At 41.1% G+C, this 22,207-nt stretch overlaps 1 protein-coding gene across 1 annotated transcript in view; it reads right to left on the bottom strand.

Annotated features, from left to right (window-relative positions):
- Positions 1 to 22,207, bottom strand: part of ADAMTS17 (ADAM metallopeptidase with thrombospondin type 1 motif 17) — a 161,780-nt gene that overhangs the window by 120,747 nt on the left and 18,826 nt on the right. The window contains exons 3-4 of the mRNA XM_087972857.1: positions 17,178 to 17,340; positions 1,320 to 1,492 (exon numbers count right to left, since the gene is read on the bottom strand). Coding sequence (XP_087828983.1) covers positions 1,320 to 1,492; positions 17,178 to 17,340 — 336 coding nt within the window. The remainder of the gene's footprint in view (positions 1 to 1,319; positions 1,493 to 17,177; positions 17,341 to 22,207) is intronic.

The raw sequence follows: 22,207 nt of genomic DNA, 5'->3' as shown, positions 1-22,207 counted from the left end.
TGGATGGGGAAATGAATATGGCACTACCACTGGTTTAGAATTGAGCTGGCCGTTAAAAAAGGAGACGGTTTGGAGCCCTTTTGATACAATTTCCATCTGCAAAAAATTCAATGGCAAGATTTTCACACCTCAAAGTAAGGCATATTTGGTTGAACAATCCACAATTGCTGAATTGTATGTGCTAAGGACAGTTTTTCCCCTCAACACTGTCAAACTATTTACTAAGTCTGCATTACTATTACTATTAATCCTCCCATCCTTCCTTTCACTCATCTCCTCCCACTGTGACTGTATGACTGTAACCTTGTTGCTTGTGTCCTAATGATTTTTATTGACTGTTTCCTAGTATGACCTGATTGATTATTGTACCCTATGACTATTATTAAGTGTTGTACCTTATGATTCTTGACTCTTGAAGAATGTATCTTTTCTTTGATGTACACTAAGAGCATTTGCACCAAGACAAGTTCCTTGTGTGTCCAATCACACTTGGCCAATAAAGTATTCTATTCTATTCTATTCTATTCTATTCTATTCTATTCTATTCTATTCTGTCATAACTCATCCTTATAGGGTTTTCACTAAAGGAGAATATTGTAGCTCCAGGTCGAAATGAGGGGTCCTTGGGGTTCTCTGAGCTTGGTTGTTTTCTCATAGACATTTCATTACGCAAACTAGGTAACCCCAGCACTGATGATATTACTTAATTTGGGTAATGAAATGTCTGCAAGAAAGCAAGCAACCTAGAGAGGAACAAGATTCCTGTTGGGTTTCCATTCTTCCACATTAAAACATAGTGATGCTTACCCTCAATTATCAGTATAAGCAATGGGCTTGTTTTGAATAATAGAGGAAGCTCTCGTGTCCTTTAGCTACTTTCTTTATCCAAAGTACTTCAGAGAAGGACGAAAAAAGTAATGTGTGGAAGATCATTAAAGAGAGATCCAACCTAGAACCGAGGAGAAATTTCCTGACAGTAAGAACAATTATCAGTGGAATGGCTTGCCTCCAGAAGTTGTGGTTGCTCCATCACTGGAGGTTTTTAAGAAGAGTCTGGATAGCTATTTGTCCAAAATGCTACAGGGTCTCCAGCTTGAGCAGGAAGTTAGACTAGAAGATTGCCTAGGTCCCTTTCAACTCGATTATCCTATGTTCTACATTTCGTTCTATATTTTATCTACATGGAGATTTCCTATCAGAATGCTTTCTGCCTTTCATAAAAGAAAGTTCCGATGACTTTTCAAAATACATTCATGATCATGAAATGTATTATTATTATTTTCTGAAGGGCAGATAGAGGCACATCGCGTTCTACTTACCATGTTCATCACAGTAAGGATGAATCTTTGAGCCGCATCAATCCCATGATATTGGACCATGTCAGCATCTGCCACCACAAGCGTTTCCACCGTGTACTCATTGGTGAGATGAATGGCATTCCTCCGTCCTTTCCAGTCATGGAGAAGCTTACCTTTTGGAGGCTTCTTTTTTTCTAGGAAGCAAAGAACTTATTTCAAAAGCTCCTTCTAATACAGTTAGTTTAGAAAAACTCAGGAGATCTATGAAAATATTAATAGCACTTAGACTTATATACCGCCCAGAGGTGGGATTAAAAAAATCCCAGCAACCAGTTCGCTGCCCAGTTTCTGGGTGGGCGTAGCCATGGTGGGCGTGGCCTACCGGAACTTCTGGGAGGGCCATTTTTCACATTCCCAAGGGTCTGAAGGCTTCCCCCGGGCCTCTGGGAGAGTGAAAACAGCCTCCCCAGGCTCTGGAGGCCCTCTGGAAGCCGGAAACAGACCCATTTCCTTACTTCCAGAAGCCCAGTTTTCCCCCCTCCCAGAGCCTCTGTGCGGACCCTGCACTTATCTGCACTGAAAATGGGCCACGTGGAGACTCCTGGGAGGGACGGGGTGGGCGGGGCCAGCAGGTGGGTTGAAATACCAGTTCGGCGAACCAGATCAAAACTTAACATCCAGTTTGCCCGAACTGGTCTGAACCAGTAGAATCCTACCCCTGATACCACCCCATAGTGCTTTACAGCACTCTCTGAGCAGTTTACAATGTCAGCAACAATCTGATCCTCATTTTACCAATAAGGACTGATGAGGACTCAGAAGAATGGAAGGCTGAGTCAACTGTGAGCCAGTCAGGATCGAACTCTGGGTTGTAGGCAGAGCTTGCCTGCAGCACTGCATTCTAACCACTGCGCCACCAAGGCTCAAGAAGAGAATATTTGTAGCTCAAAGTTGACCTATATGGGGTCCTTGGTGCTCTCTGAGTTTGGTGGTTTCCTTGCCCTGGTGCTGCTGCCTAATTTGATAATGAAACATCTGCAAGAAAATCACCAAGCTCAGAGAGCACCATGGAGCCTACAGTTCTATGAAAACTAGGTAGAGCAAAAATGGACCTGTCTGAGAATTTATCACGTAGATGTTTCCACAATTTTAGAACTGCTTTTATGAAGGAATGTAGAACTTGGGAATGGGGAAGGAAGAAAAAGAAGAGAGAGGTTAAGAAAGAAACTCAACATTTTACTTGGCTCAGTATAGGATAGGACAGAAAAGAACCTGAGTGTGTTTTCAAGGTTGATGCTAATCCTTCAAACTAGGCAAGATGCAGAAAGGGTTTTGTCCTGATTCTTTTTCTTATTTAAGGAAATAATTGACACAAGGAAGAGTTTTGACACAGAGAGTGTCAACTCATAAAACATTCCTATGCCTGTTTTAGTAGTTGCCATTAAAAAAAAGGGGGGGGAATCTGGAAGAGCAGTGTAGCAGTTGAAAGCGAAAGCACATTCCAACTCTTCTCTTTAAAAGATTGTTACTAAAATACCACAGCTTTTGCCCGTGAAAATATTTAATTGGAGAACATGAATGATGACACCCAGCCCGTGAACATGCTCAATTGGAGAATCTGATTTATGACGCACCCAGGGGAGACGGGGGGGAAACAGGGTGACAGGTGACTGTAAATTACGTATGCCAGAGTTGGCTTCATACAGGGCAATGCCGGTATGTTGCCTCTAATGAGTCCTTTGAAGTTTTTTGAAGTTTGGCTCGAGAATCATGATTTAATTAGAGCGATTGCTGGAATCCTGACAGAGAGATGATTGTACAGTGGAAAACAGAATATTCCCACTTAAAGCTCTGTGCACTCTTCTTTGACAGAAATCAGTAGCAATTCTTCCATGAAACTGATATTGAAACTGTTGTGGGGGGCTGGAAATGCAAAAAAAATGGCACTGCCTAACTTCATTTGTAATTAATATCAAGCCTTCTGTTCATCCACATATCCATCCTTTCCCATCAGCATAGCATTTGTACACATTCCGCTTATCCTCTATCAAAATGTCTGGCAGGTTCTGCTTTATTCTTTTTTTGCTCAAGGCACTAACTATCATCACCTATAGCTCTCTTCCCCTCCTGATTCCATACCGAAACAACAGACGTTTATGCCTTCTCCTTCCCCCTCCTAAGAAAGCAAAATATTAAGCAAAACAAAGAGAGTGGAAAATATACATCCTGGAAATACCCTACTGGGGATAAAGATCAGTCTTATATGTATACCCCCACATTGAGAATCTTAAATGTTGAGTTAATAATAAATAATAGCAATTTCTCCACCAGTAGCTACAATCTCACTCAACCTGTCTGGGCAACTTCCTATCCATCTGCACTGTTTGTGTGTGTTCAAAAACAGGATGTAGATTATTAAACTAGACATATTAAACCCACCTCCTCCTAAAGGCCTAAGGCAGGAATCAGCCATTTTCCATCAAGGACTTCTATCAGCACAGAGTTGGCAATTCGGCTCCATCAGGGTTTAGCAGAAGACCATTAAGTCCTCCATCAGCCAACCCAGGTTTGTTTGTTTGTTTTTTTATTCAACCAGAGTAGGTGAATGAATTTTAGACAATCATTTCTGGTCAGTGACCATATCTGGAATTCGAAGAGCTTTTTATGGGCATCCTCTCAAAATGGCTTCCTGGGATGGATTTTTTTTTCTTTTTTGACATATTCACAAAATGCGTGTTATGGGGGTCACAGCTAATGATTAAATACCAAGAGCTAGAAGGCAAATTATCAACCTTGGTCACCCACCAATCATTCTAGGAGTGGCACTAGAGGTGACATGATAGGAATGTGCCAATATCTGCCACAAAGAAGAACGGGGCAACTTATTATCCAAAGTACCTGAAGGCAGGACGCAAAGCAATGGGTGGAAACTAATCGAGGCGAGAACGAGCCTTGAATGAATGAGAAATTTTCTGACAGAACAATTACTAGAGATTTTAAGAAGTGACTAGACAGCTATTTGTCTGAAATGGTATAGGGTTTCCTGCTTGAGCAGGGGGTTAGACTAGAAGACCTCCAAGGTCCCTTCCAACTCTTTTTTCTGTTATTATAACTCCCGGGTCCTCTTGCATGCTCTATTTTTTAATTAATAAATTAATATTAGATAAAAGAGTGAGTGAGTGTATGAATGAATGAATTCCAGATCATAAGACTGACCATAATATACTGAAGCACCAGGCTAAAATATTATTCTTTTTTTTACATTTTGGTTCCCTACTTTCATAAGCAAAACATGTAGGGGCAAAAAGAGATCTGGGGGGTAAATTTGTCAGTTACAACTTGGCATCAAACTTATTAGAGGAAATGTTTGTTCCATCCAACCTCTAGTCTTCTGATAATGGAGAACCTTTTTACCATCTATGGTTCCCATAGCTCAAATAAAGGGCTGCTAAATGATTCAAGACTTATTCAGAAATTTGAATTAATCTGGATTCACATATTTCACTGAGGCATACGATGATTTGTTTGGTGGACAAGAACCCTGGGATGAACCAGAATAATAGCAACTGCCAAAATGGCCCCTTCCTGTTACCATTCCTAGTTAAACAGACCCTCCCAGAGAAATTCAGGGCCAAGAATTCATGATTGCAAGAATATGTGTATGGGACGTATTCCCAGTTATTTTTCTCTGCCTCATAATAAAAAAAACAAACAGGATAATGCACAAAAGACATCCTAAAAGAAAAACATAGTGATGGTGGTTACCAGTGGTGGGATTCATTTTTACTACTGGTTCAGTGGGCGTGGCTTAGTGGGCGTGGCAGGGGAAGGATAACTGTAAAATCCCCATTCCCTCCCCACCCCACTAACCTACTTTCCAGCTCCGTTCTCCTGTGCAGGGCAACCAAAGAAGACCCAGCCAATCAGCTGGGACTCGGGAGGCAGAGAATAGATGGGGGTGGGGTCAGTCAGGGGTGGTATTGGCTGATTCTCCAAACTACTCAAAATTTCTGCTACCGGTTCTCCAGAACTGGTCAGAACCTGCTGAATACCACCTCTGGTGGTGACAGATATCAGAAGATGCTCATTTTGAAGTGGGAGCCAGTTTGACCATTGGCAGCTACTGGACGTTTTCTTAAAGTTGGCTAGAACAGATGCATGCTGAGAGTTAGCAGCCATGACACCTGGTGTGTTGGTTTTTTTTTTAATCCAATGGTTCCTTATCAAGCAATGCAAGCAGACCTCTGTGGAATTTTTCAGAACTACCCTCTGGGCAATCTTCACCTCCCAGCCAGGCCATTCTCTTTGGTTAGAGCCCTATGTATATAGGTAGTCCTCAGCTTCTAACTATTCATTTAGTAACCATTCAAATTTACAATAGCACTTTAAAAAGTGACCTATGGCCATTTTTCACACTTACAACCATTGCTGTATCCCCATAATCATGTGATCAAAATTCAGACGCTTGGCCACTGACTCATATTTATGACGTTAGCAGTGTCCCCAAAAGTGTCATCTTTTGCCATCTTCTGACCAACTAAATTAATGGGGAAACCAGATTCACTTAAAAACCGTGTTTCTAACAGAACAACTGCTGCAATTCACTTATCATCTGTGACAAGAAAGGTAATAAAATGAGGCAAAACTCATTTAACAACTGTCTTGTTTAGCAGCAGAACTTTTGAGCTCAATTGTAGTTGTAAGTCAAGGACTGACTATCTGAATTTTCCTCTCTTACTATTTTTTTTTAAAAAGGGAGCTGGGGAAGAGAATGAAAGAGGGTGTAGGACAGGGGTCCCCAAACTTGGCAACTTTAAGACTTGTGGACTTCAACTCCTAGAATTCTCCATGCTGGCTGGAAAATTCTGGGAGTTGAAGTCCACAAGTCATAAGGCTGCCCAAGTTTGGAGACCTCTGGTGTAGGAGATAACCAGGCTGAGCCCAAGGGAGGGGTGAAATGTGTCATCAGTCACGAGTCCCTGAGTGCCCACAAGAGATCTAAGTCCAGCCCACCTTGAATGACTTTCTTATCTCCCGCTCATTTCCCTTGACTGTTAGTTGGCCAGATTCTTGCACAGAGCTTAAGCCGGCAATAAATTTTTATACTCATTTCAATCGCGTGAATCTCCTGATTTCCCCAGTGCTTGACAGAGAGTCGTTGCTGTGATATAATCCAGAAAGATTGCTATTAAGTTGGGTCGAAATTGGACACGTGTGCAAAGAAAGAAAAAGAAAAGAAAATCTGAGTCTGGCAATGACAACTTGCAAAAAATGCCAAAGGAAAAGAAGAGAATAAAGCCAACCGCTTTTGCTTTCTTGTTCATGTTGGAAAATAAAACTAACTGTAGATCACGGAAGAAAAGAGAACAATCTTATTGCAGCCTGAAGTGATATAGGGTCTCCTGCTTGAGCAGGGGGTTGGACAAGAAGACCCCCAAGCTCTCTTCCAACTCTGTTGTTTTGCTATTGTGTTAAGCAAAAATGCATGATTGGGGTACCACGCAAAAAGTGAAAGATTGGCTACACACACTGCACTCAAATCTCACGAAGACAACACTTCAACCCACTGGGAAACAGAAGGTTTCAGAACAGCAGAGGGGTTTTTATTGCATTTTAGTGCAATTTGAAAACTGCTTTTCTAAAAAAAAAAAAAACTTACTTTCTGTGTCACTCTCTGATTCTTTTAGCGAATGAGAATGTGTGGTGGAAAAGGAACTTTAAGGTTGAGAATTTAACCAATTGAATGAAAAAAGCGAACCATCAGATTGAAATGCCAACTAAATCATTCCTCAATAGGAGATCTTCAATGAATGGGTGCACATTGAGTCCCCCTCCTTGCCCCTCCCTCCTAGAAATAAAGTTTTTTTTCCTGCAGACAGCTTGCTAAAGTAGAGGCCTAGACTATAATAATGATGGATTAAGGAAAAGGGGTGGGGTGGCTTGAGTCTTTCAATAGAGCAAGCCAATTTCTCCTGCATCTGATTTATCAACCTTGGAATGCTATTCCTCGGCGAGTCAATAAAAATCCCGAACTAAAATAAACAGCAGCCATTAAAGAAAGGATTAAATGAACAGCACCTGTCTCCTCTTGAACAAACTGATATTGTAAGCTCCACAGCTCAGATGTTGAGGGTTAGCAGAAAGGCAAATAAAACACAAGCAGGAGGACCCATTGGAGGAGGCTCAGGCCGAAGAGAACATATACTTAAAACAGAAACATGGGGAGGTCTTCCAAATTAGAATGAGCCATGGGGGAAGAATTGGAAAAGAATGATCAGTGGGGTGCTGGGATATTTGTGCTGCCTACAGACACCAGCGGGAGTGCCACAGAGAGTAAAAAATAATTAAACGTGTTGAAGAACGGTTGCAAGAATTGGGTTTGGCTAGTCTAGAGAAAAGAAGGACCTGGGTTGGCATGATAACAGGATTCCAGTATTTGAGGGGCTGCCACAAAGAAGAGGGGGTAAATTGTTATCCAAAGGACCAGAAGTCAGGACAAGAAATAAAGGATGGAAACTAATCAAGGAGAGAACCAACCTGGAATTAACAGATTTAACAGAGTTGGAAGGGACCTTGTGGGTCATCTAGTTCAACCCCACCCCCCACCCAAGCAGGAGACCCTACACCACTGATCGGCAAAAATCCTAATCGGAAGTCCTCCTATTCAATTCTGGAGCTGACCAGACTCTATGGCAGTTCCCCCACCATAGACTCTCCTCCTAGCGCGGCATCCTTTTTCCTCTACCTGTCCTAACCAAAAGCCCTATCAATTGTGGAGCCAATCGGCAACAGGTAGCCACAGCAGAGGGATGAAAGAGCCACATGTGGCTCCAGAGCCACAGGTTGCTAACCCTTGCCCTACACCATTTCTGACAAATGGGAGTCCAATTTCTTTTTGAAGGTCTCAAGCTCCCACAACTTCCGAGGGCAAGCTGTTCCATTGGTTGATTGTTCTCACTGCCAGAAAGTTTCCCTTATTTCCAGGTTGAACCTCTCCTTGTTCAGTTTCCATCCATTATTCCTGTCTGGCCTACAGGTGCTTTAGAAAATAGCTTGTGTTTTATATGTTTTAGCCTCCAGTCCCCTAATCATCCTGGTTGCTCTTCTCTGTACTTTTTCTAGAGTCTCAACATCTTTTTATAGTGTGGTGACCGAAACTGGATGCAGTACTCTAGGTGTGGTCTTACTAAGGCTTTATAGAGTGGTATTAGTACCTCACTTGATCTTGATTGTATCCCTCTGTTAATGCAATTTAGGATTGCATTGGCTTTTTGGGCTGCCGCTGCACATTGCTGGCTCCTATTTAGCTGGTTGTCCACTAAGACCAAGAATTAAGGAGAAACTTCCTTGCAGTGAGGACAATTAACCAGTGAAACAGCTTGCCTCCAGAAGTTGTCGGTACTTCATCATTGGAGGTTTCAAAGAAGAGGCTGGACAGCCGCCTGTCTGAAATGGTACACAGCCTCCTGCTTGAGCAGGGGGCTGAAGTAGAAGGCTCCAAGGTCTATTCCGATGGATTGAAAATCCTGAAAAATAGCTCCATTCCAGAAGAGAAGAAGAGCTTTCTGGATCATTCTCTGGATCTTTTTCATCTAAGCTAGATCCATTTGGGAAACTCACAGATTTAGGATGGAGGATAAGAGCTTTTTTTTCACTGTCAACTAACAACTAGCGCCAAAGGTTTGCCTGCAGCAAATAGCCATTGAAATTAGTCATCGCTGATGCCTTGATCCTACAGGAATCTGTCCAATTTTCTTTGATAACCTTCCAAAGCTGGCTGCCTTGAGCAAAAACACTGGCAGCAAATCCCAGAGTTTCACTACCCTCTGCATGAAAAAAAAAAAAAAGTATTTCCTTCTATTGGTCCTGAATCTCCTGCATTTACTTTCACTGGAAGGCCTGTGAAATCCAACTTTGTGAGCTGATTGCTGGTGGAGAGGTGCTGGAGTTTTTTAGTTCTCTTTTGGGCTGGTTGATTATCTCTTTTGCATAGTCTACAGATGTTGTTAAGGTCTATGTGTCTATTGCTGGCTGATTTGTCAGAGTGCCAGTTCTTCTAGAAATTCCCCGGTGATTTTGGACTTGGCTTGGTTTAGGATGGTTAAATCTATGGTTGTGAAATTAAAGAATTCTCATCATCTCCATTTCTTAGCTGAGGGAGCCAGCATTATCCAAAGATGCTTCTGTGGCCATGTGGCCAGCATGACTATATACCGAGGTGCACAGAACGCTGTTATTTTCCAATTGAAGTGGTACCTATTTATCTACTCACATGTTCATGCTTTCAAACTCTTAGCTGGGGCAGGGAACGGGAGCTCACTCCATCAATATCCATCAATAGTGTTTGGGTTTCGAACCCAGGCTCTCAGCTTTGGAGCTGACAAGCTCAGCGCCTTTAACCACTGAGCCATCAGCCCCTCCTTATAAATTGCTTAAGAGTCCCTTATCATGGGAAAAGCCATAAGAGGAAAGAATGAAAGAGTTATCTGAGCTCCTTAAGCAGTGGGTCCTTCCTTGCCAACTCAGTTCTGTATGTGAAGAAGAGATTAGTGTAATCACACAATTTGTCACAGGAGATCATTGACCTCTATCGACCTCCCCAATTTCACTGCCTCACCAGGAAAGCCAACTGCTGACTCAAACGACAGAAAGTAAATGACATCCAAATTAATGCTTTTAGTTGGACCATACCCATAAATTGAGTCCTACCCCTGTTAATTAGGTTATCGTTGAAGACTACGATTCAAAAACTTCACAGGCCTCAAAACACAATTATATCCCTGCCAGAAACCCAGGCATTTCAAACTTATCTTCCCAGTTTTAAGTGAACACACTCCTTCCTGTGTTCACTTCCAAGCTCTCACCTGCTGGTCCGATCTTTCAAAGCTTAACAAGGGCTGGGGATCTGGAGATCTCAAGGATCCCTTATTTTACATAAATCTGTCCAGGTATAAATATATTGCCTTATTCATAATCCCATTCAGAACCAGTTTGGTTTAGTTGTTCAGGTACGTGGCTAGAAACCGGGAGGCTGTGAGTTCTAATCCCACTTTGGGCATGGAGCCAGTCACTTTCTCTCAGCCCTAGGAAAGAGGCAAATGGCACACCATTGAAATCTTGCCAGGAAAATTGCACGGACTTGTCCAGGCAATTGCAGGGAGACAATACCGGCTCAAAGGCATCAGTAAATCAAAAAAATACCTCACTCCAGCAATACAGCAAGGCAGATAGAAACATGGACAATTTCCTGTTTGCTGTCAGAGACATCTGACAGAGGGAGGTAAAACAGAAATAAAGAGAGTGGATTCAACCATACAACCAAAGCTTTGTCCTGTTTTTTACATGCTTTCTCCCACTTGCTATGAATCTGATTGTCAAATATGGGGATTCTTTAGCCGCTTACAATAGAATCCCCTGTAGCAACAGATTTATTATATATCCTTACAGAACCATTCTCCAGTCAGTTCATCTCATAGTTCTTACAGGTCTCCCTCCTTCCCAATTTATCTTTGTAATAACTCTGAGATTGAGACGTGGCTGGGTTAAAGTTATTCTTGGTAAACTTAGAAAATTCAATGTCTCACTAGGTGGATTTATGAGAACATAAACACAATCCGTTTTTGGTTCATTTCATCACCCTCAGGAATTGTATTGTTCCGCAAAATAAACTTTTCACTTTGAACTATAATGAAAACCATGGTCTAAAGCAGGGGTGTCCAACCTTGGCAATTTTAAGACTTGTGGACTTCAACTCCCAGAGTTCCTCAGCCAGCTTTGCTGGCTGAGGAATTCTGGGAGTTGAAGTCCACAAGTCTTAAAGTTGCCAAGGTTGGACACCCCTGGTCTAAAGAATGTACATCTTGTTCATTCCTAAGTAGTGATGTTTGGGGTGGCCATCATAAATAGACAAGGGTAATTAGGGGTGGAAAGCGAATCTTCACCAACTATCAAGGAGTTCGATCCTGACCGGTTCAAGGTTGACTCAGCCTTCCATCCTTCCGAGGTGGGTAAAATGAGGACCCAGACTGTTCAGGGTAAGATGCTGACTTTGTAAACCGCTTAGAGAGGGCATAATAAAGCACTGTGAAGTCTAAGGGCTATTGCTAACTATCATCTAATTATTTAATCTAATTATATCTAATTATAATAAATATAATTGTATCTAATTATAATAAATATAAAAATTGCTAACTCTATAACACAACAGATACAAACTCAATGTTAACCGCTCCAAACTTGATTGCAGAAAGTACGACTTCAGCAACAGAGTGGTCAATGCCTGGAATGCACTACCTGACTCTGTTATTACATCCTCTAACCCCACTCCTTTAACCTTAAACTATCCACTATTTTTTTTTTGAAAAAAAAGTTTTTATTTTTTTAAGACAAACATATACAAACAAAACATAAAAACCATCTTCCATCTTATATACATACAGTGTGTCAGTTGGTTACAAATCTTTTGTGCTATCCTTTTGTAGTCATTTCTTAATTTATATAAATTTCCACATTATCAAGCTAACATATGCTTATATGGTTATCAATTATTAATCATCCATGACCAAACTATTTATTCTATCACTTTATATGAGATATTTTAAATTTTATTTTAAAATTTATATCATACTTTCATCCAATGGTTATATATGTCTATATTATATTTTATATCTATCTATTAAACCTATTACAAAATCAACAAATCTATTACATTACCATGTCTTTTTGTCCAACCATTGATAAAACAAATCCCATATCATATAAAATTGTTCATCTTCTTGTTCTCTAGTTTCAACTGTCAATTTACTCATTTCAGCTCAGTCTATAATTTTCTTAATAACTTCCTCCTGCATAGGTATTTTATTGTTTTTCCAATTCTTAGCAAACACAAATCTAGCTGCTGTTAAAACATTTACAATCAAATACTTCAATTCTTTATTGTATATTTCCGGTATAATTCCCAATAAAAAATCTCTGGTTTAAAGTCTATGTGTTGTTTTATCATTTTTTCCAACCATGTGTGAAACTATCCACTATTGACCTCACCCCATTCCTAAGAGGTCTGTAAGGGGAGTGCATAAGTGCACCATCATGCCTCCCGTCCCTGTCCTATTGTCCCCATTTATTTGTACCTATGTCCTGTATTCTTACTCATGTTTATACTTATACCTATTATCTTGTAAGCGATTGACAAGTAAAATAAAATAAATAAATAAAAAATAAAAATCTATCTAGCATACATCTATCTATCTCTATCTATCTTCTGTCTATCTGTCTATATTCTCTCTAAGAATACTCTCTCTCTCTCTCTCTCTCTCTCTCCTCCCCACTTCCCTCCCTCCCTCTCCCAAGAGCTCTGGCACAGTGGTTAGAATACAGTATTGCAAGCTGACTCTGCCCACTGCCAGGAGTTTGATCCTGATCGGCTCAAGGTTGACTCAGCCTTCCATCTTTCCGAGGTCGGTAAGATGAGGACCCAGATTGTTGGGGGCAATAGTTCTGACTCTGTAAACCGCTTAGAGAGGGCTGTAAAGTGGCATATATATCTAAGTGCTATTGCTATTTAAATTAGATTTAAAATGAGTTTGGCACGGGAAAAGCAATTCTTTTGTTGACTGGTGCACTCAGTAGGTTTGGAAACTTTAACTCTTAGAGTTTCCAGCCTAGAGTTTCCATCCAGAGAACATCACATTAGGAAAATGTGAGATCAAGGAACAGAGGTACACATACAAGATGGTTGCCAGTTTTACAGCCCGTAACGTTTTGAGTTCACAATACATCTAACATAAGCTGTCATCCAAAAATGCACTTGTTCGTATTACAACATGTACTTCCTAATAAGGGATAAGAGAGTTTTCATTACATTGCTTGCTATTTTTAGCATGCGTAGTTTTTGGCCATAACAATAGATGTTCCAAGCCAAGTTAAACCTACAGCTGCAAAAATATAACATGGTAGAAGGATGATGGTTAAAGATGCAGGAGAAAATTATTTAAACCTGAATCAACGCATATTTAGGATTTATGCACTGGGAAACAACGGTCCACAATTGATACCTGGGCCTTGAGTATACCACAAAATCTCCTAAACATCATTATCAAATGAACAGCACTGTGGTAGAAATAAAATAATTGGCTTTTGAAAAAAAAAAAATATTCAGAGCTTTTTCCAAACTAGGAAAGCATCTTCAGAGTTTTTTTCTAAATCGTGGAAGCAATAAGAATTTGCTTGCTTAATGGCAAATTGTCTTTATTTTTCTGTGTTCACCTATCTACAAGTGCTTCTATGAGTAAGGCAAGAATGCTTTTACTGGGAAGTGCTATCACTAATGAGTATTGTCTACGTAGTCTCAAAAACAAAAGTAGGTATTCTAGAACTCCATCCCAGGTTATGCTACTATTGTATTTTACTAGCAAACAAGATTCCCCACCATATCCTACTTGGGCGTAGGGATTCTAAGATTTGATTAGACCACCAAGGAAGACCAATAATGTGTTACAACTTTTCTGACTGCTTTTTATTCAGAATTTTTACATGGCATTGCTCTCATGAGTTAATTTACAAAGTACGCTAAAATCAGAACACCCATTAAAAATAAAGCAATTATTAGTAATAAAATTAAATCAGAGGCTCCATATGGAGATAGCACTTATATACCACTTCATCGTGCTTTACAGCCCTCTATAAGCGGTTTTACAAAGTCAGCCTCTTGCCCTCAACAATCTAGGTCCTCATTTTACCAGCCGCAGAAGGATGGAAGGCTGAGTCAACTATGAGCTGGTTAGAGTCGAACTCCTGGCAGTGAGCAGTGAGTTAGCCTGCAATACTGCATTCTAACCACTGTGCCACTATGGCTCAGTATAAAAAGGTTGGTCTTCAATCAGGAAGATGTGTATTTTCATTTATTTTAGCATGGATACTGAAGTTTACTTTATGGAGGGATTTCATAGATAAGTCCTGATAGGATAATGGTAGGATAATATGAATTCTCCCTCTTATCAGATATAGTTTGATCCATACCTTAATGATTCACAGCTCAACATTTCAGGAAATGCATGACTTATGCCCTAATACAATTTTCTCCAACCTAGAACTCCATAGATGCTTTTATTGCAAAGAATTCTACAAGCTGCAAAATCCATAAAACTGGAGAATATCCAGTTGGGTAATCCTGCCTTAACATTATAGGTGCACCCAGGCAATTGGGTTTATTCAGCCAATTATGATGAACAAAACTGAGAATAGCTTAATGTGTGAGCTTAATTACAACTTCTAACCCAAAATGAATCTAAAGAAATTTATTTTGACTATAGCCAGCCTACAGATTGTTCCAAACAACCACTTTCTCTTAAATCTGCTTATGGGTGTGATATTTGTGTTGTTATTGCTAACCAGATTCACAGCTTTGTTCTCTCGTTTCGTGTTTTTCATTCTGATAGAATCTTTATACTGTGCTTTATATTGTGAGCCTCACTATCTTAATTTGGAGTCAGGTGACACCTACATTGATTGAATGAATGAATGAATACATTTAAATCTTCACTGACAGTTGAGATTTCTTTTGCCTTAGAAATGTTTTTTTTTTCATGCCTGCCTTTTTTGCTTGCCTTTTAGATGTTAGAAATAAAACCAGTGTGTTCCTTTGAAACACGTTCCTGTCTCTCACACAATTTAAGACTTTAGAAGAAGAATGTGGTTTAGCAAACCCAAACTTTTGCAGCTGACCTATCTCAGAACAATATACGGAGGGCTCATGGCCTTGTTTCAGAGGACAGTTCTGCCTTGTTTTCAGCTGGGTTTTATACCAAATCCATCCTCTGTAATGAGAGTTTACATCACCGGCTGAGATTTTGGGGAAAGAGATTAAGAAAGGAACACTAGATTCCCCAGGAAAACAGCATGTTTGCAGCCATCGGGAAAAAAACCATTACATGTTTGATTACATTCTTATAGCTTAAATAAGCATTTCTCAATAAAGGGTTGAGATGTTTTTCTCCCAAGTATTTGTGTAGTTGATGAGAGCAAAATAAGCGTGTTTCTGAAGATGCCAATCAGATTACAAACTTCTCTGAGCACTAAAATAAATAAATAAAAGGCTTCATCTTATTTTCTAGAAAAGCTGCATTCCCACAATACAGGTAGCCCTTGACATAGGTGGGATTCAGCAGGTTCTGATCAGTTCTGGAGAACCAGTAGCGGAAATTTTGAGTAGTTCGGAGAACCAGAAAATCCCACCTCTGACTGAAGCCACCAACCCCATCTATTCTCTGCCTCCCATTGAGTCCCAGCGGATCGGTTGGGTCTTTTTTGGTTGCCCTGCACAGGAGAACGGAGCTGGAAAGCAGGTTAGTGGAGTGGGGAGGGAATGGGGATTTTGCCTGACCACTATTATTTATTATGCTTCATTTCTGTATATATAAAGTCATAATAAATATATTCTGATTCTGCCTTACATAAAATGTTAGGGCAAAATAAGCCTACCCAAAATATAGCTTAACACAACGTTCTGGTTTCCATAATGTAGTTTGTTGATTTTCAGCTTAGCCATTGCAGTTTAGACATAAACGTTTGTGGTTTAATATGTTGCAAGAATGTAGCATTATAATTATAATGGCCATAGTGTTATAATCCACTTGCAACACTGGGCCTGTTTGATCTCTTCTATTGTCTAAAAAATAATATGTGATCCACCCTGTACACAAAACACACAACTGAGATTTATGGCATTCCACAGGCTGATGTAATGTATACCACAAATTCTCCACAGCAGGATAAAGGGAGGTTTAAGCCATTGACCCTTTCTGCTGAAAATATTTTTGCATAAGTTTGAACGTTACATTGAACCATAAACACAGACCAATCTGCTTAGGCCTGGTGTATGCATGGAGTATATTGCCCGGACACTGTTTGCAGGTGAACGGACAGGGTAATATATGAATAGTAGTCAGATCTGTTGTACCAGGGTATATGCTCTTGTTCCATCTCCCATCCCACAGTACCCAAGATATTAAATGTAGGAGAAGAGCTTGCAGAGCTGGGGTGGGACTCAAGAGGAATCAGCCTAGAATCGTTATGTTCCCATAAACAATCTAAGTCCAACCCCTCTTGAATTCCACTGACTGTTTTCTAGAGCCAATGCAGTGCTGACAGTTCGTTGACTGCATTCTTGTGTATAGTCATGAGCAATAGATCATGTTGTGGTTTGCCGGCAGCCTGTGCAGACAGCAGCGGAATTGGACAGTGGGGAAGAACAGGGACCAGTCCGGGAGTCTGGGGAGGACTCGGATGATGGTCCTGCATCCTCTGCAGAGATGGGGCCAGGACCAGCTGGGAGTGGTGTGCTGACTCCGGAGGCTGGCAGCAGCGAGGCAGAGGAACAAGGGGAGCCTGTTCCCAGTGTGTGTGTGCGCACAGCTGCTAGAAGGCAAGAACAGTTGAGACAAAAGGGGCGACTCGGGAGCAAGGCTGGGAGGTGATTTCCCCTCCCATAAGGTATAAAGGACATGCAAAGGTTTGAGAAACCTTTGCAGGAAGCAAAGTCGTTTGCTCTGTTCGGATTAAACCCTGAAGCTCTGTGTGGACTTCGTACTTTGTCTGGCTTTTTTATAGTTCATTTGGCACTTTAGTTGTTGGCAGCAATTCAAAGGAGAGAAAGGTGGGTGCTTATCTCGAGGGACTGTTTGGGACTCATTACAGGCTGGGAATGAACTTAATTCCCAGCATTGAAATAAAACAAGAGTTGTTTTAACTAAGCATGTGTTTAATTACGGTCTCGGGAAGCCTTGGTCAGAACACATCATCTTAACTGGAACTTAATGTATGGCCCCGATTCTTCCTGCCTGACAGTAAGTGCCGTAACCACATGGATCTCTACTCACCCACCTGGTAACACACTGCAGTGCTCCACGGGGATCGTTGACTTCAAAGAATGGCCCTGGCTGGACCTCTTCCTCCTGACGTAGTGCTCTTTCCCATGAAATGAGGATTCAGAGCTATTTACAGGCTGTATCTGCACCTGTTCTAGACCGATCTGGATATGGCCAACCTGTCCACCAAAACAGAAACCCACCTAAAGGTTAAATATCTAAGGAGATTTTCAGTCAGACTGTGATTGCCCCAAAGGTTCAAATCTTGGAGCATGGTTGCACCCAAACCACCTAAACATTCAATGTCTAAGGAGGTTGTCAACTATTCAAGTCATGGTTGCCCCCAAAGGTTCTTCAGAACTGAAGAAGCTTCTTGGATGAGAAGTGAAAGGTTCTCAAGGAAGAAACAAAAACAAAAAAGTCCACTTGCCTTTTGGAAAAGCACCATTGGGACACCTAAAGGTTAATGCTGGGTTCAAAAATCTGTTGTTCCAGTTCTCCAAAAATTACCCCCTAGGCCAGGGGTGTCAAACTCAAGGCCCACAGGGGAGATCTGGCCCATGGGTGGAGTGCTTAGATCTGGCCCACTGGCCCAGCCTGGAAACAGCAAAGGGGCAGCCCAAGGTGCCTCTGCACGCAGGCCCCTCTGCACCCCATTTTTGCTTTTCAGAGGGCTGGCAAAACAAACTAAAAACAAAGCAAAAGGAGAAATGTTTCCCGTTTTGCATTTGAGCATGCAAGAAGGGACAGGAAAGAAGGGGAAAGAGGAAAGACAAAGAGGAAAGACAAAGAAAAAGATGGGAAGATGGGAAGGAAGAAGAAAGAATGAAGAGCGAAGGAAAAAGAAGAAAAGGAAGGAAGGAAGGAAGGAAGGAAGGAAGGAAGGAAGGAAGGAAGGAAGGAAGGAAGGAAGGAAGGAAGGAAGGAAGGAAGGAAGGAAGGAAGGAAGGAAGGAAGGAAGATTATAATCAGAATGAGGGAGGGTCTCAGGGAAGTCCTGCCTTAGCACTTGGCCACCACAGGTGCCCCCAACATGAGTGATGTTGAGCTGGCCACGCCCATCCCTGGTCACACCCCACCTCTGGCCCTTTGAGGTCAAACACAACCCGGATGCAGCCCTCAATAAAATCCAAGTTTAACACCCCTGCCCTAAGCAATAAGCTTCTTCATTTCTCCTGTGTTGTCAGGAGCTTAAGAATTTGTAATTTCTCTTAGGGGCTCCTTTGAGTTTACGTAAAGGTGGAGTATGCTATTCCTGGTGCTGTTTTTCCCCCTTCTTCTCACACCTTTTTCCATCCTTTCAAAGCCTCTCTATTGGCACACGCACACAGTGTGGGTAAATAAAAGACAGAAGGGGGCTCCCCTTGAGATTGAATGGAAAAGGGAGAACCTAGGAATGCTGGATTGCTGGAGAGAAGACTGTGTGGTAAAAGAATTAATAGAAGATGAGACATTCCCAAGTAACCCCTTGGTCACCTCATAGCTACGAAAGTACCCGTATCCTCTACCTGCTTTGCAAATTTCTCCCATCTTGACTACAGAGAAGGAAAGTTATTTGAAAAGTATATGAGCTGGCAGAACTAGTGGGTTTTTTTTAAAGGATAAGTTGAGATTATGTCTGCCCAAAATGTTTGAGCAATCATGAAAACAAGATCCCATCCCAAAAAACAAAACACTGGAAACACTGTCTAGAAAGGAGGAGTCCTTGGCACTCTCTAACCACAACTGTTGTCTTACAGTCATTTCATTACCCAAACTAGGTAACATCATCGGTGCTAGAATAGAGAGCAAACCCCACTCTCTTCTAATACTGATGATGTTTCCTAGTTGGGTAATGAAACGTCTGCAAGGAAACAACAAAGCTTAGAGAGCACCAAAGACACCTCATTTCAACCCTGAGCTAAAAATATTCACTTTATTAGTACTATCCAGAAAGGCTTGTGATCAAGACTTCATATTAGTAGTTTCCAACTGTTCCTTTTATGTTTGGTAACTTAATGCTTATCAATAACATGGTTAAGCAAAATCTTTAACATACATTCCTGGCTGAAAATATCCCATAAATGTCATCCCTTTTGGATCCCCATGGTCTGATTATCCACTCTGCAAAAATCACGATTTAAACCCTGGTGGCTCAGTGGCTAAGACTCTGAGCTTGTCAATCAGAAAGGTCGGCAGTTTGGTGGTTCGAATCCCTAGCACTGCATAACGGAGTGAGCTCCTGTTACTTGTCCCAGCTTCTGCAACCTAGCAGTTCGAAAGCATGTAAAAAAAAAAAGCAAGTTGAAAAATAGGGACCACTTTGATGGGAAGGTAAACAGCCTTCGGCGTTTAGTCATGCCAGCCACATGACCATGGAGACGTCTTCGAACAGCACTGGCTCTTTGGCTTTGTAATGGAGATGAGCACTGCCCACTAGAGCCGGAAATGACTAGCACGTATTATGTGCGAGGGGAACCTTTACCTTTAATATATATTAAGGATATTGCATCTACATCACATTATTCAAGATTCACATGAAAGCACAACTGAACACAAAAACATTCACAGGCTAAACTAAGATGATAAATCTAACTATGATAACATGCCCCCAATCAGCTTAAGCCACAAAGACATGCTGGAAAAGCAGTACCTTACGGGTTTACAAAGTGCAAGAACAGATGAAGTCAAGTCTAACAGTACACGATATTATTAAAATCAGCTTCCTCCATCACTATAGATACTCTGCAATACCACGAAGCTATTTTTAGCTACCATAAATAAACAACATATAAAACAGTTTGAGAGTTTTCTACAAAATCTCAACAATCCTTCGGTACAAAAGGATGTAGGACACTCCTCTTTCTAATTTTACTCTTATGTAAACCCACTATAGAGAAGAAAGCTAGAAATATAACATTCATTTAAAGGTTTTTATACCAGCCAAGCAGTCACCCAAACAAACTCTCTGGGATATAGAACAGCTGTCTACATTAATGTGATTTACAATCTACATTACATATGTGTTATAATTTATACAGGCTCGCACATACCACACACATTCTTTGTCTTTGCTTACAACTGAGATGTGTCATTAACGCAGTACAGCTCCAAGCGGTCCATCAAATATAACTTAACCTCAAAGTAAGAGAGCCATTCTCTCCTACATCCCAAGATTATTTAGACAAAGCAGGAAATGTTTGGAAATAAAACAAACCTCTTTCTGGACATTCTAACTATGTTTTGGCATTCTAGCCAATGCATCTGATCTAAACCCTCGTTCTTTTGGGTATGTGGTGATTGCAAACCTTAGGAATGGAAGCTGTAACCTTAAGAGCAACCCAGCAACACTTAAGTATATTATTCTTGTAGTTAGCATCCAACTCCTAGGAGGAGTGTCACACTAAATCCTTGGTACAGTGGCTGAGTTTATACAGCAGGCTCTTCCAAAATGTGTGTTTCCCAACCTTTGCAATTTTAAGATTGCTAGCTGGGGAATTCTGGAGATGAAGCTCACAAAACTTAAAGTTGCCAAGGCTGAGAAACACTTTCCTACACAACGATCACAATGCTGTGTTTGTGATGCCACTTTCTGATCAAGCAATGAATCGATCAACCAGGCTTCTATTTTCTGAGATGGCCAAAGACCAAGGGCTGGGTCATCTATGGAGATTCTCAATAATCCAGGACATGGTTATCCCAAAAGTGCTTTCAAAAAGCAACTGGAATTTCATGGGTTTCCGCCCCCCCTGAAAATGTTTCGCTTCTCATCCAAGAAGCTTCTTGAGTTCAGAATGAAGAATAGAATAGAATAGAATAGAATAGAATAGAATAGAATAGAATAGAATAGAATTCTTTATTGGCCAAGTGTGATTGGATACACAAGGAATTTGTCTCGGTGTACATAAAAGAAAAGATACATTCGTCAAGAGTCAAGAATCATCAGGTACAACACTTAATAATAGTCATAAGGTACAATAAGGAATCAAATTATACTAGGAAACAGTCAATATAAATTGTAAGGATACAAGCGACAAAGTTACAGTCATACAGGCCCAAGTGGGAGGGGATGGGTGATAAGGAATGATGAGAAAATTAATAGTAATAATAGTGCAGATTTTGTAAATAGTTGGACAGTGTTGAGGGAATTATTTGTTTAGCCGAGTGATGGCGTTCGAAGGAAAAACTGTCCTTGTGTCTAATTGTTCTGGTGTGCAGTGCCCTATAGTGTTGTTTTGAGGGTAGGAGTTGAAACAGTTTATGTCCAAGATTGTGAGGTGTCTATAAATATTTTCACAGCCCTCTTTTTGACTCATGCAGTATACAGGTCCTCAATTGAAGGCAGTTAATTGTTTTTTCTGCAGTCCTAATTACTCTCTGAAATCTGTGCCTGTCTTGTTGGGTTGCAGAACCAAACCAGTTACAGAGGTGCAGATGACAGACTCAATAATTCTTCTATAGAACTGTTATCAGCAGCTCCTTGGATGCAAAGTGAAATGTTTTCAAGGGGAAAAAAAAACCAAGAAAACTCCAGTTGTTTTTTTAAAAGCACCTTTGGGATAAAGGCTGCATCTCATTAGAGAAGCCCATTGAGCAACGTTGCCAGAAGAAGTCGGAGTCTATTTCATTTCACGTTAATTTATTTTGGGGGAAGGAAGCAAGAGGGCACTGTTAGCCAATCCAGCAAACTAGACACAGCTCAGTAAGAGCTCCTTAAGTTTTCTGTGGCAGCCTCACAACTGGAATTGGGAAGCTGAGAGCAATTAGCATCCTTACACCTCTTAAGACCATTACAGCTGCTTTGCACGGCAAGTCACATTTTGGGCTAAGAGGTTCTTTGGGAAAGCTGCCACAGATTAGACTTCAGCACCTCTAAGAGGCTTCATAGGCTTGAGTTAGGCCTCAGGATATACAGTGGTGGGATTCAAATTTTTTTTACTATCGGTTCTGTGGGCGTGGCTTGGTGGGCGCGGCAGGGGAAGGATACTGCAAAATCCCCATTCCCTCCCCACCCCACTAACCTGCTTTCCAGCTCCATTCTCCTGTGCAGGGCAACAAAAGAAGACC

Source organism: Notechis scutatus, chromosome 11, assembly GCF_049901735.1.
Source record: "Notechis scutatus isolate UNSWTSFEM ecotype Mainland chromosome 11, rNotScu1.2, whole genome shotgun sequence".
NCBI classification, from domain to species: domain Eukaryota; kingdom Metazoa; phylum Chordata; class Lepidosauria; order Squamata; family Elapidae; genus Notechis; species Notechis scutatus.
This window is presented reverse-complemented; position numbering and strand designations above follow the sequence as displayed.